The 19270-nt window shown below is 42.6% G+C and overlaps 1 protein-coding gene across 2 annotated transcripts in view; it reads left to right on the forward strand.

The window, feature by feature from the left end:
* The window catches only part of AUTS2 (activator of transcription and developmental regulator AUTS2), a 1121250-nt gene that overhangs the window by 258125 nt on the left and 843855 nt on the right, over window positions 1–19270 (forward strand). For both annotated transcript variants that reach the window (XM_034988711.1, XM_034988712.1), the window contains exon 2: window positions 16223–16435. In XM_034988711.1, coding sequence (XP_034844602.1) covers window positions 16223–16435 — 213 coding nt within the window. The remainder of the gene's footprint in view (window positions 1–16222; window positions 16436–19270) is intronic.

Raw genomic sequence — 19270 nt, forward strand, 5'->3', positions numbered from 1 at the left:
ATTAAAGAGTGAAATGAACAACACCTATAAATGGACGTTTTTATGTAGACTTACCTTATCCCAGTGGAACATCTTGCAGACCACTGGTGTAGACAGAAAGTGCTAAGGGTGCTTAGGAGGGAGAAATCATCCCTAAGGCTTCTTGATGGAGTGGGAGTTATGTGCGAGACAGAACCAGTAAGTCATGGCAGGGCGTGGGCCAAGTTGGTACCATCAGTTTGGTGCAAGCAGCAGGGAGCCATGAGCTTCTTCCAGGGAGTCATGAGATAGAGGTGTGCTTGCCACACGAGAGTGGACAGGTGTGGCCTGGGATCTAGGACAGGGCAGGGGTTATGGGTAGAGAGAAGATGAGCTATCAGTGAAGGTCCTGTTCTCACAGAGAAACTGTGAGGTGAGAAAGACACACAGGAGGGTGGTGGCAGGTAGGGGGAGGAACTAGTGAAAGTTTGGGAACTTCCCTGTGGCTAGTAACTTTCTTTTAATGATTGAAACTGTGGAGGAGGAAGTGAGTCTCGAAGGCTGCTGGAGAACAGTGGTTTGTAGTAGGGGAAGCCCAGGACAGGGGGAGGCAAAGGGGAAGAACTGGCCACATCCCAAAGCCTTACTGTGCCCAGTTCCACTTCAGCTTTCTTAGGACTAAGGCAGTGTTTTTCAGGAAGTGGTTTATTTACCCCCCACCCCGTCTTCTTTTAGACTAAATAACGGACACCAGTGCTCACATCCTGGGTCAGGGCTGATTTTCCAGGATGTAGGAAATACTTTCCTCTCTCTGTTATTTACTTTCAAACTTTGTTCTCATTTACTCTCCTGTTGGAGGAGAGAGACAAGGAGCTACCGCCCAAGCAGTTGCTGTGAACCTGATGGATCTTGAGGCTTCCAGAGATCAATCTGGCGTAAGAAGTAAAGAGGCAGCCACATGGCTTGCTCTGAGAGGCAGAATTCCTTCCCTTGGACAGGATAGAGCTTTAATTGAATCCAAATCACATCTCGTCCTATGAGCGCTGGAGAGCAGTACATTTTTAACTAGGAAGAGCATCAGTTATTTATTAGCCATGATACTAATTTATCCTGAGTGTGTGTCTTAGAGCTGGCTCTTCATCCCTGCGTGGCCAAATGATGTAATGCCATTGTATTCTGTACTCAACCGAGAGCCCTGAAGATTTCCTAGCCTTGTGTTTTCCTGAAGCTGTTATTTTTTTAATTGTGCTAAAATATTTACTCACTGATAACCATATGGCACTGCTACTGAAAAGAGGAGAAAGGGGGGATTCCTGCTGCTGTGGCTCTTTTTTTTGCTCTAACATCTGAGGGTCCTTTGGGAGGTGCCCTCTGAGAGAACTGTTCACTCAGCACGGTGCTTTGGGAAATAGAGTGGGGCTTGTCCGGTTGTACTTCGATGCTGCTGCCTTGTCCGTTATTTGGTAGTTGTATTCCAGGATGAATCTCTGGAGCTCCCAGTTACAGACGTTTGAAACTTTGAATGTTTGTCTATAGAAAATGTAGGCAGGTTCTGGGGTCCCATACAATGCCTTCCCTTATCATTGTACTAATGGCCAGTGTGGACAAAGTGTTGCTTAGGTCCTGACACTATTCTAAGCATTTTATTTATTCATTTATTTATTAAAGATTTTTATGGGCGTGCGATTCTGGCACATAGTAAACTCTTAGTACGCATCAGCCACCGGCATGGCCGCCATCACCACCCTCCTCTTCCTCGTTGTGTCATTTATGGAGAGGATCATACGAGATGCTTCGAACCCCTGACGGAGGCAATCTCAAAGGATGATTTGCTTTGGATGTCAAAGAATGGTTGAGCTCTGCCTCCCTTTCCTTGAAAATATAATGGCAGGGAAAGAGGAAAAGTAGGAAATGGTGAGCCTTTTTCCAAACTGGAAGTCAGGATATTTTCAGAGCGAGATGGACGATCTCCCCGCTGTTCTCTTCTCACAGCCCTTCCTTGCTACCCACCCCGCCTCAACTCCCCACCTGTCGGGGGCAGGGGTGGGGGCCAGCACACTGGAGAAGAGCGTGGTGGGTATGGCAGGAAGAGAAGTACCTACCAAACACGTGTACAGAATCCCTGCAGCATGTAATGAAGGCCTGCAGCCCTTGTCAGCCAGAAACTCTCCTCAGGGTGCGAGAGGCAGAGAGCCTTGTCACTGTCTCTAGAATTATTTGTGTAATTCAGCAGCTGTTTCCCTCAGATGCTTACCACACGGGGTTGGGTTATAAAGACGTACGAGTAGAATCACCGAGGTTCAGACACTTGTGTTCACTGTTCAGCTGAGAGCCACTTAGGCTGTTCTTGTACAAATGCATTAGATTATGGTTAAGCAGCTTATGGACATAAAAACACATTAGGACTTTACAGCACTCTATAAATTATAGTTTTTGCAGCATTCACAGCCACAATGCTAGGTAATTACATTCATTAATCTACTACTAAGAGCACATAAAGTTGCCTCCCAAATGGTACTGTGTATGTGTCAGTGCTCAGCTGGGAAGGAGAGCTCACCCACCCCTTCTTTTTTCCATCTCCCCCTGTTCCATTAAGCCTTATGCAGGAAGGTTTTGAATGGTGCATTGAGGGATTCCCTAATAGAGTCCAAAAAACCCATTTCTTTTAAGGTTAGGCTCCGGCAGGAAGCACTGTAGGTAATCTTTTCATGTTGAACTGCATCTAGTTACTATTTTGTACGCATTTGTTTTCTTTTTGGAAATGGACAGATGTCTCATTTGGAAAACCAGCAGGGGTAAAGCAGTTGAAAAGAGATTTATGATGTCATCAGTTTCAGGCCTTCTTTTTGCCTGTCTGTAGGAATGGTTTACGTGGTGGGTCTTTTAAATTTTGGATGTATCATGAGTGCAAGGGTGGTCAGGTCAACTCACAGTAATAAAATAACTAACCCTAGTCTATTTCAGAAATTATATTAGCCTATTCAATCCTAATGGCTGCTTTGTAAGTTAGGTGCCATAATTAGCTCCCATTTTATAGAAATGAGAATACTGAGGCTTCACAGGGCGTTGAGGTAATTAAAAGAAGGATTATAAATACAATATGCAGTACATTACTTGGTACACTGGAAGAGACTCCGTAAACACAATCTTGAGGATAGATGGAGAACAGATCTCACCATTAATCCTCCAGTGTCAAATACAATCTTTTATAATGACTAACAGTTTGCCTTTATAATGACTAAGAACATGACTGTATTAGGAAGAGGAATTCCTCACTTACCATTTATTTACTGTCTACTGTGTGCTGGAAAAGAGCCAGGCGCTTTCCACAGATTTCATGAAACCTCCTTACTCTCTCCCTGTGTTCCGTGAGTGGAAATGGAGGCTTAAAATGGCTGGGAGACTCGCTCAGGGTCGCAAAGCCACAAAGTGGCAACACCGCTGCTCACACCCACATCTGACTGCAGGCGGAGCACCTGTTTGTGTCAGGGCTAATGGAGCAGAGACAAGAAGGAGGAAGTGGGGAGTGAATTAAGCATGGACAGCGGTGAAGTACTGTCGCTCTCCTGGAATTAAGTTTGTTGTGGGAAGTCATTGTAAAAACTGATAGGATCTCCCTCCATAAAGGAGTTTGCGGGGGCCACCTGGGTGGCTCAGTCAGGGAAGTGTCCGACTCTCGATCTCAGCTCAGGTCGTGAGTTTAAACCCCACGTTGGGCTCCACACTCTTGTGGAGGCTACTTTAAAAAAAAAAAGTCTGAACATAAGGTTTGGCTTTGTGTCCTGAATTCATAGCAGCCTTAGCTTTTAGGGATGGGGCACAGAGTCCCTTTTTCAGCAGGCAGGATGGCGTTCTTGTTCCCTGAGGAATTGAGGAGGATATGGGACTACCCAGAGCACTGTTGTGGGGTTGGGTAACTGCTGAGAAGAAAAGGGGTTGCTCTGGTGTAAATCCATTTGCTGACAAGGGGATGACAGAATTCTAGCGCAGTATCAGCCTTGGCATCTCGTGTCCAGCCCAGTTATGCCCGCTTTTACAAAAGAGCTGCCATATTGGATTAGTGCTGAAATCACCAGAGCCTGCTGCTTGCTCATCAGGGCAGGGCCGGTACCATCTGTGGGATGGAGTGTACTCGGAATATGATAAAAACTGGACAAGGGGAAAGAAGAAGTCTCCCTCAGAAATGCTGCCATCTAAGGTATAGCTTAAATGACAGGCTCGGGTTTTGGCCCCATACCTGATGTTCCCACCAGCCCATCTGCTCACGCGCACACAGCAGGCCTGCCTTTATCATTGCATGTCCTGCAGAGCTGTTCTCTCTCACTGTGGTATCAGTGACAGTTTTAACAGCCGTTACGTATATTGACTCGTCCACTGATGATGACAAGTGTATATGCCGTTGTGAGTTTGTTTAGCCGGTGCTCACCTTTTCATGGTCTGTGTTGGGGATTTCGCTGTTATGAATGTAATTTGGGGAGCTTGCGGTGACATCAAGAAGTCCTCCCGGGATGAGGAAGGGTTGATGTTCCTACAATCCAGTGACATTTTCCAGCTCCCTTTCCTCATGGGACCACGGGCCAATGTCACACCCCATGCTTCTGTTTGAGAGAGAAGGAAATTGTTGAACATGTGTCATCTGCAGACAGATCCGTGGACTCGTGCCTGTGCGAAGTACAGGCATGTTTTGGGGATGGAGGGATGGGGTAAGTAAGCACTTAGTGACTCAAAAGTCTGCGGAGTAACTGTGGACAGCTCTTACAGATAAATTAAAATGCTGCTTCTTAAAAATGGGAGAACATATTCAGGAGGGACTCTTTAGTGCTTTCAGCAAATCTCCGTGGCTTATGTTTTTATGTAGCAGTTGTCTTCTCAAATCAGACATCCCTGTTGCCTGTTAGGTAAACATGGAAAGCCTAGATTATGAGTTAAAGGTATCGACAGCATTTCAAGTGCTATCAGAGAACATTTAATTCAGTTTAATTTTGTGATAAATCTCATGTTTAATCCTCTGGTTACTCTGTAATCATGTCTTTATTGATCTTTTCTGAATGACTGCCTGCAGTTTAATAAACTTTGCCATTAACCCAGAGCTTCTAAAGGAAGAGATTGATTCCATTATCAAATCTGATAGACCCAATAAGTACCTAAATATCACTAATCTATCTATAGGAAGCTTTGTTAGAGCAACAAGCCTGTGGCTTGAGAAGCTGGGTAGACATCTGGACCTCTTTGCATGACAGAGTGGCCTCAGAATTAGCATCTGATCCCCTTGTGCAAACAGACACGCCTTTCCTCTCTCAGGTCAGTGTAGTGGCCAACAGAAAGCAGTCACTTTTCTTCCCTCAACTGTAATTGTAGGGTCTAATTCATTCTCATTGCAGAAATAGCTTAAGGAGTTTATTTAGTCTGTGTCTCAGGTCAGTGGGTACATCTAATGCACTCTGCTATGCTCTGTGCAAACCTGCAGGGTAGTTCCGTTTATTTTTACCCATATGATGCTAAAGCAAAGAAAATCTTTTTGGATAAAACCCGAAATGGAAGACTGGGGGTGATGAGGAAGAGAGTGTGCAGATTCACAGGCTCGAGCTGTGTGAACAAGCTCCAAGATTTGGCAAAATTTTCCATGAAACCCATATATGTGTCTTATTTAGTGACAGAGCATTTGCAGTAGGCGCTAAACAGGAATTTCTACATTTTGCACCTGTGGGTATTTATAGCTGTTATCATTATCCACTAATACTTATTTACTCGCACAGGCAGAACATTTGGGATTCAGCATCTGGAACGTTTGTGTAGCTTTGTATTTTTTTAAGGTCAGAAAGGTGTCATTCTCTGCCACTTTGCACCCCTGAAATAAAATGGTGAAGACTGTCAGTTTTAGAGAAAAAGCCAAGGCTTTTATTTCTGTAAGGATTTTTATTGCTGATTTGAAACCTTTCTAAAAGAGTTCAGATATTTGACATACGAGGTGTATAGCCTTTCCCTAATTATGCTTTGGAGGGAAAGTGGAGGTGAGAAGGCTTTTATAATGAGATAATACTAAACCGTAATATAAAAAAATTTTCAAACAAAAGGTCATAACCCTGACACAAATAAGGTTATAATGACCTGGTGTTAGGGAGTGAGAGTAGCTTTACGAATCCTCAGCTTCCTCCTTCAGAAAATGAAAATATGGTCTGGAAGAAAAACCTCTAGTGGATCAGTGAGCTCTAAGCTACATTGGTTGAACATTTTATATGTGATAAAATAGCCTCCTGGGATAGTAACATTAGAGAGGTTGATGGACCCTAAGAGATCATCCTGTGGAGGACCCTAAATTCATATATGTTGAAGTGGATTGGTTTCTGTCCTTTCAATTAAAATTAGTTTGAGAAAGGGTGTAACAGTGATTCCTGGAGTATGGAGGAGGTCAATGTGTGCATGTGCATGTTGGCTGTCTCCATCACCGCTCTGTAAATGAAGGAATGCCTGCTCATCTCCAATGGGAAGTTGACTACAGTTGCTGGGAAGATGGGAGAAAGTTACAGAATTATTACTCAAGTAATAATTATTTCATAGTCCTCCAGAAACCCATCTGAACCACTTGAAAACTTGAGCCATAAAGGTACTGCCTCTCATCCGTACACCCTTCCCAGTATGCTGTAGGAAACTGTATTTGTATTCAGAACCACATAATATGAATTTTGCCAGAAGTCGCTTTCCTGTCACTGAATAGTCCTAAACATTAAATTACCTTTCATAAAATTGTTCCCTGTCTGCTGAGTGGATAAAATGTGCCTTCTTTGTGTGTGTGTGTGTGTGTGTGTGTGTGATTTTGTTTCCCTAAATGGGCCTCTCTAAGTGGATCCCCACTGCCAGCTCCCAACCCTGCTTCTAAAACAGCACAGCCCGAACAAAAGCAAGTATCAAGGTGTTCTCTGCTGTCTATAATTACAGCTTTGACATTTTGTTTTGTTTAGATTTGACTTCTTAAGAGCCAGAGATAGAAGGACCTATTAGTGGTCTCCCCTCTTGTCCCCCTTTAAAAGATTCTGATGTCACATCCAGAGTTTGTTTTCTCTCTTCTGGGGAAGATTAAGGGAAAGAGCAAGGATCAGAACTGGTAGGGCATGGCAGAGAGGAATGGAGAACCCTTCCATGGCTCAGAATCCCCGTCTTTATTTCCCTATTGCTCCTGTGGTTAATTTCATTTCACTCTGTTAGAATAGTGAAATGAATGGATACATTGCATCTTTTCCTAAGTAAATTAAAGATCCTCTTAGGGCCAGATACCCATCCATACTCTTAAGTTGGATTTCTGGTGCATACATCATCTCCCCTGCTTTTCCCTTTATGATGGTAATACAAGCCCAGAGAAGGTCATGTTCCACACAAAAGCTAGAATACCTGTCGAAAGCTAGAAGTAGGACTCCTCCAGGCCTGAGAAGTAACCATTCAGCATAGCTGACGGTCACTGCTACAGTGTTAGTAAGATACTACAGAGAGTGGTGACGTAAAATGAAGATGTGGTAGTATGTCAGTACCTGGGGAAGAGAAGTTAGGAACATGTTGGGGGGAGAAGAGCAAAGTCTTTGCCTTTTTACTAATTTGAATCCAGTATCTGGGTAAGAAGAGGTTTTCACTGGCCAGTCAGGCTCCTTGTCTGGAATATCTGGACAATGGTATCAACCACTTGATTTTTCTGAGAGTAGGAGGTATTAAGACCTGGTAAAGGGTCATCTGACCTTCCATGTGAAGCCGTAAAGCAAGACATGGCATTTTGCCAGTCAGTCCCCTTTATTGTTTTGTCTTCTCTTGGACTTAATGAGGTGATCTATATTGTCTTGGAGGCATCTGCTCAGCCCCTGTTTAGTATACAGGGGAATGGTGATGTGCGGGAGCACCATGATGTGCTGAGGGGATATCATCAGATAGTAAGTGTGGAAGTGTTTGGGTGACAATCTGAGAAAGGAAGAGAGGAAGCGTAGTATGATTCATAGCCTATTGGGGCAGCCTCTGGAGTGAGAGAAACATCCATGGTATCCTCATTTCTCCAGTTCATTTGTTAGAACTCACCTACTATGTGCCACATGCTGTATTCTCTGCAGTGAGTTCAGGGATGACCAAGCAGTCATAGCCATCATCCCTGTGGAGCTAAATGTGAATATTGCAGGGAGGCCCCAATTACTAATTATTTTGCCACATGAACATTCCCCGTTTTGTGCCTGGAATGCCTAGTCAAAAAATGAGTAATGGCTAATTAGAAGGGCTATCATTAGAGTTAAACATCCTCTCAAATGTGTGCATGACCACAGTGGATTAGGTTAGAGTGGATTAAAAAGCAACAGAAATTTGTGCATGCACTCTGCCTGCCTCTCTTGAGGTAGCAAACCAGGCTCCCGCCCTTGGAAAGGCCAGAGGATTGTGTGGCATGCCCATTTTCTCTTATGGCTTCCATTATGCTTTTCTCTGTTGTGTGGTTCCCTTCCCCTTTTTGGACTCACTCTTTGTGTACATTATCGCCCTTGAGCCTTCTCTGATGAGATTTTCTGCCTGAGTCATGCTGTGCTCAGCTTTTAGAATGTTGCTGTTATGGAGGAGTTAAAAAAAATTTTTTTTAAGGTTTCCTTTTCGTCATGCTGTATTTCTCAGATTATCTGGAGGGACTGTAATCCAATTTTAGGAATCCTTCAGGGCTAAGAGCCTAAACTGTTTTAAGCAATAGCATCTAGTTGCCAGGGACTCAACCACTTTGAGAGTGTTAAGGTCTAACAGCTGCCAACTCTCAATTATCTATGGGAATGAGAGGTTGCTGGGACGTTTTCAATTCACAGAGTGTGCAAAAATCTCACTTAAGCTGGTGGTTGTGATCTCATCCCATAACTGAATTTAGGAGAGCTTCTCAAGTGGCTGTTTTTTTTTTTTTTTTTTTTCTCTCTCTTTTTTCTTTGACCCCTCACCTCTGACAATGGCACCACACTTTTGACAAGTGTTTTCATATCCTGAATTTGTACTTAGTCTCTTTTTTAAAACCATTTTCCCCTCTCCATTTGGATTCCCTTATGTCCTATGTATCATCATGTATTAAATATATTGTAAGAAGCTGCCTCAGAGGAAAAAAAAAAAAAAAGAAGCTGCCTCAGTTTTTTTTTTTTTTTTTTTTTTTACAGGTAGGAACAGTGTAAAAATGTATTTATGTTTTCTTTCTTTGCTTTTTGATTCAAGTGTTCATGAGAGGATGTGGCCAAACAGCTAACCAGGGCACTTGAAAGAAAGCTAGGAAAACTTGACCAAAGGGTAGCCTCTGAATAACTGAGAATTGATGGTTAGAAGTGAAGAAAAAAGGCACACCGTGAACTCCACCTTGGCACTGAAAAGGATGTGAAGACCGCACTCCTGAGTCTGGCTGAGGCATTAGTGTGCATAGCTGAGTTGTTTGCAGTGAAAACTTCACGGCCCCATTGTGGGCTAATGCCAGACCTTCCACAGTGCGGTCATCCCTTTGTTTCAGGAATCTGAAAGATGAGTTCTTTTGGATGGACGCTGAGTGCCATCCAGGTATTGGTGATGGTGAGGTGCCCGTTGTGCTTGATGCCAAGGGTTGCCATTTGTTTTTTAACAGCTTTATTGAGGTATATTCACATACCAGTAAACTGCATGGTTAAAAGTATAAGATTTGATAAGTTTTCACATGTGTGTACACCCGTGAAAGCACGGTCATAATCAAGACAGTGAAGAGTTTTTGACTCCAAATGTTTCCTCATGTCTGTATATAATCTCTTCCTGCCCCTCAGCGGGAACCACTGATCTACTTCCTGTCACTACTGATTATATTTTTTAGATTTTATATAAATGGAATCATACGAAATATTCTTTTGGGACTCATTTCTCAGGCTTAGCATAATTATTTTGAGAGTTAGTCAATTTGTAACGTATCAGTAGGCTATTCCTTTTTATCACTAATATTCCACGGAATGGTTGTATCACAGTTTATTCATCTGTTGATGTACACTTGAGTTGTTTCTAGTTTTAAGCTGTAACAAAGCTGATATGAACATTCTTATACAGATGTTTTTGTGGAAATGTGCTTTCATTTTTGGGGGGAGAGATACCTAGGTGCAGAATGGTTAGATCGTATGGTAGGTCTACTTTGAACTTTTAAGGAAATGGCCAAACTGTTTTCCAGAGTGGTAGTACCATTTTTCATTCCTCCCGTGAGTGTATGAGCGTAACTCCACATTCGTGCCTGCAGCTGGTGTGGTGAGTCTTTTTCATTTTAGCCATTCTCATATGTAGATAGTGGCATCTCATTGTGGTTTTAATTTGTATTTCCCTGATGACTATTGATCTTAAGCATCTTTTCACATGTTACTTGCCACCCATATATCTTCTTTAGTTAACTATTCAAATCTTTTTTTTTTTTTTTTTAATGTTTAAAACACTGGGTTGGTTTTTTTTATGTAGTTTTGAGGGCTTTTAAAAATATAATCTGGATACAAAACTTCGCTCAGATATGTACATTTTGCAGATAGTTTTCCATTCTGTGACTTGTCTCTTCATTTTCTTAACAGTGTCTTTTGAAGAGCAGAAGTTTTAATTTTTGATGAGGAGTAATTTATCACTTTGTTCTTTTATGGATTGTGCTTTTGGCATCATATCTAAGAAATCTTTGCTAAACCCAGGGTCACAAACGTTTTCTCCTCTGTTTTCTTCTAGGAGTTGTATAGTTTTAGGTTCTACATTTAGACTTATAATGCATTTTTAGTTATTTTTCCTAATTAGACTGAGATGTGAATTGAAAATTTCTTTGCATATATATATGCCGTGTGTGTGTGTGTGTATTTGTTCCATCAACATTTGTTAAAAAGGTTATTTCTCCACAGAATTGCTTTTGTGCTTTTGCTGAAAACCAGTTGTCCGTATACATGTGGGTCTATTTCTGTTCTCCATTTTGTTCCATTGATCTACTCTTCCCTCTTCTCGGCAATACAGGGCTGCAGCTGTAATGCAGTGTGAAAGGCGGCAATATGGAGTACTTCAGTGGCTCCCCACCTGACCCACTTTACTGTAACAGCTCATTGATTTGTCTCCGGTACCCCCACTAAACAGCCTGGGGTCAGGGATCTTTTCTTAGGTATTTCTAACAGGTAGCAAAGTGTCTGGCACGTAGTGGGTATTTTCAGCTTTGTTTTTAAAAGATGTGAACATGAGGAATTACTATTTTTTTTTCTTGAATGCTGTATTGGTTACTTTGTTTGTAAATTCCTGCACTCAGTCTCCTGTCCTTACTAAAAAGTTCAGGTTCTGAAGGTCTGTTCCTAAGTCCCATTTGTTCGGAATTCCAGAATAGGGGCTGCTGTTAACATGTCCACAGAGTTAAGTTTTAAAAGTGCTGTGTGTTTTGTTTCTTTCCTAATTTTTCACTTCTTACTCTCACCGTACACGCTTTCACTTCTTTCGCACTTAACGGAAGAGATGGAATCAGTGTTTGTAAAACCATTCCAAAATAAGTACAAATGCAATAAAATTAACCAACAAAGCACATGACAAACTAAAATGACAGCACACATCCATGAATGCCTTCTGATGGTGACGGGCAAAAGCGCCTTTTCTTATTTCTCCTGGCTCCTTTGTTATTTCATTGCACGTCCCTAAGATCAAGTAACTTACTGAAGAGGTTCTGTTCCAGTTTTACCCCTGTCTCCCACATGGACACCCACAGGGGCACATGCAGACACCCACACCGCAGATGCTTTGTAAGGGATGGGCTGCTCTCAGATTAGTTCGGTTGGGAAAATCAGATGGAGACTCTCTTTCTGAAACCTATTTCATGCAAGGCAGGCAAATTGTGCCTTCATTTTCTGTTGTCTGTGGCTTCGTCTGTAATCAGCAAATGCAGCCCCGCCGCTGAGACAGTGCTTCATCTGCAGTTTGTTGCTCTCCCCTAGTCTGCACAGCATTGAACCGTCTCATTTTGAAATTCAGGAGTGGCAGAGGAAGCCTTTGGTGAGAGATTATAATTTGAGAGAAGGGGAAGTCAAGAGCAAGATCACCTATTTTGAAGAAGGCTGGGTGTTAAAAGAAGTCGTCTGTCTCGGAGCCTCTCAGCACGTGTGCTGCTATTGACCCCGCCCTCCATCACCAGTGACCTAAAAATCACATAATTTCAACTACTCGTGAAACCTAGTCCCATCTGTTATGCATGGCTTGTGCACTTACCCCCTCTGTTGCTAGCAAATAGGTCTAAATCTTCGTACTTCACAGCCAGCCTTCTGTTGTTGGCGGGCTGGCTTTCTTGCTTTCTTGCTTGCTTCCCTGATTGTGAAATGAATGCCTTAAAAACAACCCCCCCCCCCCAGATCTCTTCCTTATTCTTCTCCCCTCCCTGCTTTCCCTCCCAGTACTTGTTTGCTAAATGCTTTCTTTGCCACGTATGGGGCCAAGTCACCTTACTTTCAAAAAGCACTGCAGGTAATTATCACGGACATTAATTTTTCCCTGGGAATCAATCACTAGCCTTTATCCTGGTAGACAAATGAATCAACTGGCCGTTGAAAATTGTCATTCATTGATGGTAAAAATTTATTTTATAAATCACACAGTTTCCTCCCCATATTGCAGCAGTGCTTTGTAGACCACCCATGTTTGTTTAAGGAAATTCTTAAATTAGTTGGCAATTGTTGGTTGGTGGATAGATACATGCACACATACACGTGTGTGTAGTCACACGCACAGCTCTTTAGAGTGTTGTACGGTGAGTAATTTATAATCAGTCTTTTTGTCTTTGATGCTTTTTGCTTATAGTGGACAGTTCTTGTCATTTTCCCTCCAAGACAGTCAATGAGAAGTTAAATGATTACTTTCTACATAGTAAGCAGCCAGTGAATGTTTACAGAGGGAATGAATAAACACCAGCCTGGTTTATTCAAGAATTACGCCAAAGTGTCTATGTAGCAATTTCTAAATAAAACTGTATCTTTGAAAGAATAAAGATAATTTCTAGTCTTTGAGAATAGAAACCTCTTCTTTAATAAAAACGTTTTAAAGACTCGTGACTTTTTTCTTACCTCTTAAGCTACCACCTCTACACACACTTTGATCCTTTCCCCTTTCCTCTCTCCTCCCCACCCAACACCCTCCAGCATTGAAAATCTCAGTATTAATTGGAGCTAAGATGATTGTATGGCTGCTGCTAAGGCTTCAGCAGGTCTCTTACAGGCTAATGTCACGGCATGGGGTCCATTTGCTCTGTGTAGCTCCTCTGTGGTGCCGTGAGAATATGCCTTGATTAATATGCTGCATGCAACTAAAATGGATTTGGAAGAAATTATACCATACTCTCATAAATATTAATTCGCATTTGTATGGAATTGCACATGATTTTCAATATACTTTGGAGCACCTTCAGTATGAGAGGAGATTTAGTTTCCAAAGAGAATGGCATAATTTTTTTAAGAGCACGGTTGATACATTATTAAGTATCATTTGTTTATTAATCCGAGGCTCTGCACGTGTATGTATGCCAGGCAGTGGGTGGGTTGGATGACAAAGAGAAGTGGGTTTTTTTTTTAACAACCCTGTGGGGAGTTTATACATTACTCTTAAAAGAAGTAGTACAATTAATCATAGTATATAGAAGCGGTCCACGATGGAACTCATCCTGGCTGCTTCTGCCATCCTTGCCATCATTCCTGAGCGTCTTTTCACGAGACCTGACTATTTTGGTTGCGTGTGATGTTAAACACAGAATAGTCTGAGCTGAGCAGATGTCTGACATAGCTGACTGTGGTGGTGGACGCTGGAGGGAGGAATAAGCACAGTGGACGTTTATTGAGCATTGACTCTGTGTTAGACATTCTGTACCAGGTTCTGAGACTGGAATCAATGGCCGTGTGCACTCGTTTCAGTCTCAGCTTGTCCCCTAAATACTTGCCACCACACATTCTCCTTGCCTCAGGAGAGCTGCTTCTCCAATGGCAGAGGGTGAATCATCTGCATTGATAGCAGCTAGAAGTTAGACCAGGAGCCACTCAGTTGCCTGATGAGACTTTTTTTTTAAAGATTTTATTTATTTATTCATGAGAGACAGAGAGAGAGAGAGAGAGAGAGGGGCAGAGGGAGAAGCAGGCTCCCCGCTGAGCAGGGAGCCTGATGCGGGACTCGATCCCAGGATTTTGGGATCACAACCTGAGCCAAAGGCAGACGCTTAACCATCCTTGAGACACCTAGGCGCCCTGATGAGACTTATTTTTGATATCTTTTGCTCCGGGGATAAGGCCTTTGACCTCTTCTCGGGCTTCTTGCTGTTTGCCGTGATTCTTGTTTCTGCAGTGCCTGCACAGTTCCTTGGTTTCCACTTTTCTAGTTTGCTTCACTCTGTATTAGTACCAGCTTGGGGTATTATCAAATCACTATTGTGGCTTGTAGGCTTGGGTACTTTAACTAGTTGCCTCATTTATTTATCTAGCAAACATGAACGTAACACTTGTTTTTTGCCTGACTCTGTATGTGAAGCATTGGGGTTACTGAGATGAATGATAACTTCGTCTGTGCCCTGATTCTTTTAAGGGGTCATGCTGCCAGCTGCCTCAGGGCCTTGGCACAAGCTGTTCTCTCTGCTCAGACTTTCAGAACTAGGTCAGGTGGCAGTCTTCTCCTCAGCACCAGCCTACTCCTCTGGACTAGACCATTTCCCCCAGTTTTAGCATCTTTAGAACAGATAGTTAAGTTTGCAATGATATATTTATGTGATTTGATTAATATTTGTCCCTAAATTTTAAGTTCCAGGAGGTGGGATTTTTTTCCTCCACACGATTGTTTTCCCAGTCCTTATAGGACAGTGCTGAGTTTGTATATACTGGGCCCACAGAAGATACTTGTATAAGTGAAGGCTTGAGAACAGTGCTTTGCACTGTAAGAAAGGTCTTCCTGAGTGGACAGGCCCTGCTAAGAGTCCTTTAACTAGAAAAGGGAGGGGTGTGGAAGGTAGGGCTTTGAGGCCAAGGCAAAGCAGATGTAAATGTCCAAGCTCCCAAACTAATGGCAATGGCTGATTTGGGGAAAGACCTCAAAGAGTAGCGTGTATGTCGGCAGTGGGCAGTACTGGATATCGGGAGGCAGTAGGATAGTGAACTACCTTGGGACTACTGGCTATAAGGGAAGGAGAGGGGGGGTAAAGAAAGAGAGGTAGAGAGAGAGGTATTTTAAGGAGAAAATGGGTAAAGGGAAAATTTTGTCTTAGTTTTTATTGTTTGAATGTGCATTCATTTAGGACCACAGAAAACAATTTATATTTATATGGAGGCGAGGCTCCATGAAGGAGCATTTTCAGTGTAAATAGGATCATATCCACTCATTTACAAACGACTGAGTGCCAAATCTTTTAAATTTCAGGGCTTCATGTGTACGTTTCTCAGGGTTCAAAGGACATTCGCACGTATCCTACCAGTGGTGTACTTCGAGTCTCCTAATGAATAATGTCAGTGTCAGGCTTTGGACCCAGGTCTTTTGGTATTTCTGTAGGTGCTGAGCTGCCTGCAGGCACAGAATTCACTGGATCTTGTGGCCTGAAATGTTCGCCTGTAGTCTCTGAAGCTGCTGCTTCCTATTCCAGGACATCCATTACGTTTCTCCTACCTTCCCACCCCCCAGCCACACACAAAGCAATAAATGAAAAGTGGCTGTAGATCTTGGTGATAATATTGTTGTTACATTTTGCAAAGAACTGGGAATTAAGGATGCTCAGAGGAACTTGTGGTAAAAATGTATAATGCATTAAGGAAGCATTTTAATCATATGAATTGATAGTTTCTTTCTTGCTGGCTCACATCCACCTGGCCCTGGTATGTTCAGGCTTTTGCCTTTTTTTTTTTTTTTTTTTTTTAAATCATGCACGCACTTAGTACTCCTTTTCTGAAACATAATTGATGTACCAACTTGGAAAGTGAGTGTATTGAGCCTCCTTGGGGAATGTCATTGTGTGCTGCTGGACCTAGCAGAGAATCAAATTGAAAGCCACTAAGCAGTGAAATCACTTTTAATGGACAGATGCTTTGTGCTTTGTTGACTTTTCTGCCCAACAAGAATGGAAAGGATATATTTGTGGTGGCATTAGGGATTCAGAAAAATTGAGAGCCCCGTTTCTTAGTTTTAGTTGTTCTCCTCTTCCTATTTCCCTTCCTGCTTTCCCTCTCCTTTCTTGTAACCCCATTTAGCCTGTATTTTGGGTGTGACCCTGGACACATATATAACCATCACTTCCCTCTCCTTCTCTTCTTCTCTATAGAAAGATGTAGCACTTAAGCCTCAGGAACGTGTGGAGAAACGCCAGACCCCTCTGACCAAGAAGAAACGAGAAGCACTTACCAACGGCCTGTCCTTTCATTCCAAGAAGAGCAGACTCAGCCACCCACACCACTACGGCTCGGATCGAGAAAATGACCGCAATCTCTGCCAGCACCTTGGGAAGAGAAAGAAAATGCCTAAGGGACTCAGGCAGGTGAGGAGGCGTGGGTTTGTTCTTCTCTGTGGCTGCGAAATCCCTTCCTCAGGTGCCTGCCTCTCTGCGGTTCTTCGTGCCAGGTGGAGAAGACCTCCTTGGTGGGCTGCTGGAGAGTTACCCCACAGAGCTGTGTACTTGCTTCTAACAGAATATACCAAGCCCAGCTCAGTGTTTTATTACGATTTGAAACTTCAGGGTCGGTTCCTTTTTATCAGATGTGCTGTGTGCTGTAAAGCTTGACGCTGGTGCTGCTTGTGTGTGGGGCAGACTGACTGGACTCTTGATGCTCGTCAAGGTAGACTGGCTTGTAGGGCAGAGATCTTCATAATTGGGACAGAACGGAACGGGCAGGTGTGATCGCGTCCATTGTGGGTCTCAGGGTTCTGAGGTGCTAAAAATGGTTGTCTGCAAGCAGTCAGTACCTTGCATAGGATTTATATATTCCAGAGCAGCTCAAATATTGCGGCGTGTGGGAGAGCAGTGGTGAAGAAATGAAATAGCCTTTCGGTTCTTCAGTTGTTCTCTGTAGTCCATAATTCAAGACTGTCTTCGCGATCTGCTGATTGTATGAAAGTCTGGTAGTAGGGCTTACTGGTCTGTTAATAATTAAGTTTCAGTGATCCACAAGAAAATATAGCTCTTGGCATTTGGGAGCCTTTTTGCCTTTGGAAATCCCCACATGAGATAGATTAATAATGAGAAACAAAGCTGTTTATAGCAATTTTTTTTCCTGCACAAATCCAGAGGCTTTAGTGCCTGCCGAGTTACCTGTGTCCTGGGTGTGTGTTGTTTTTGGTGGGACCACTGGGTGGGAATGACTATTACTTGGAGGAAGCAGAGGAAGGGAGTGTGGTTCACAGAGCAGGTGCTGCTAATTAGAAGCTGAACAGGTAATTTCCAGTTTGCAGATGTTTCTTTGCAGAGGGAGAAATCTGGGATCATACAAAACAGTGGTTCCCAAAGTTCACAGATCATTAGTAATCCTATCGTGAGCATTATTAAACACAAATTCTGGCCCCTCCTTAGGACCTAATGCCCTTAGGGATCTAGGGGCAAGCCACCGAACTCTGTGGTCTTAGATTTTCTATTTGATAATGGCCAGGCCACTTTGGAAATGATTCTTATAAATCATCAAGAGTGTATTTTTGATATAAGTTTTAGTGAAAAGATTGGAAGGACCCAAAACTTCAATATGACCTAGTCTCTAATAACTATGGAGTCTGAGGTCAGCCTGTTGGGTAATGAGGGACTTATTCCCAAGAAAACATCAGAAAACATCCAGAGTGGTGGATGTCAGCATGGACACAGAAGGATCTCAGGGAAGTGTCCCCACATCTGACACACAGGACAGGTTTTCTGAAGATACATACATGTCCTGAAATGAAATGCCAGATTGGAGTTCTAATAGTAATTATTAACATTTATCTAATGCATACCATGTGACTGTCATTAACAAGGGAGTTTATATAATCTGTAATTCTCACAGTCACCCTGGGTAGTAGGTAATATGATGTTGACTTTCCAGATGGGGAAACTGGAGGTCAAAGAGTTAAAGTGACTTGTCTCAGGCCACTTAGCAATGAGGTACAGAGCCAGGGTTTAGACCCTGGTTTCTTTATGTTGCTCTCTTTCCCCTGTATATTCTGTCTCCCTTGTTTGAGATAAGGATTGAGCATGAAGAGAAAGAGAACTCCAGGTCATCGGTTGCAGGTGTCTCCAAGTATTTCTAGGAACAGTGTGAGTAGTTTGGTCATAAGGAGCGACTTTGGTTATAGAAATGGTCTGTGAGGGCCTAAAAAGAAACCCGATAATCTACCAAGTTCAGAGAGCAGAGAAAGAGCTGAAAAGTTTGAAAGCAACCACATTTGTATGAAGATTTTTATTTTATTTTATTTTTTTTTTTAGTAAACTGTTTCAAGAAAGAGAGTGGAGCGAGGGAGGAAGGGCTAGGTTCTATAAAAGCTGATGTTCCTGTGGTGTTTGTGACTCCCAACCCATGCCTCTCTGTATGAGATCGGTGAGAAAGGTAATTATTATCCAGGGAGAGAGGTTGCAGCACAACCACCATCTCTCCCCCAGGCCTTCCTTCCCTCCTGCCCTTTCAGGCAAGAAACCAATTTAATTCAGAGTCTACACTAAAGTGTGGTTCCTTATCCTTGACTCTCTTACTCCCAGACCTGGTCTGACTTTTCCATTCTCTGTTCTCAAAATTCTTCTTTCTGCTTTGTCCTATGGTGATCATAAAAGAAGACAAGGACTTGTCTTGTATACCTCAAATTCAAGTAGGTTTTGGTCCTAATGGTTAACCTTCTGGTACAAGTGGTATCTGAAATCAAAGCTATCTTTATTTTAGGCAAAATATTTGAAAAGCAATTTTTTTTTGAGTCACTCGTCATGAATCATGGAGAAGGAAAGAATGAGTTGTACCTTTTTGGTCTGTGTAAGAGTTTTCAAAACAAGTGGTGTTTTTCTTATCTTCAGTGTTGATGCCAAAATATACTCCCCAAATCAAGTGTTATTTTTCTAGTAGGAAGGGAAGCAGAAATTGATAACTGAAATAAAGCTCTACCACTTTTCATTTGTAGTCTTCCTAGAATCACATGTACTGTTTTGAAACCCGGAGCAAATCACTGTCCATTGCTGCCCATCTGGAAAATGAGGGGTTTGGTCTAGGTGATTTCTCGGGCTCCTCTCTCTGAGTTTCAGTGGTTCTTTAAATTTGTGACCAGCCCAGAGATGACATAGCATTTTCAAGGTCCGTGAAGGAAGACTGCTGTGGGCCCAAGCGTAATTTTGGTTTGGAGTCTGTAGTTGATAGTTTCTGTGAAGACA

This window comes from Mirounga leonina, unplaced genomic scaffold (assembly GCF_011800145.1).
Source record: "Mirounga leonina isolate KUSES-001 unplaced genomic scaffold, KU_Mleo_1.0 Mir_454, whole genome shotgun sequence".
Lineage (NCBI taxonomy): Eukaryota > Metazoa > Chordata > Mammalia > Carnivora > Phocidae > Mirounga > Mirounga leonina.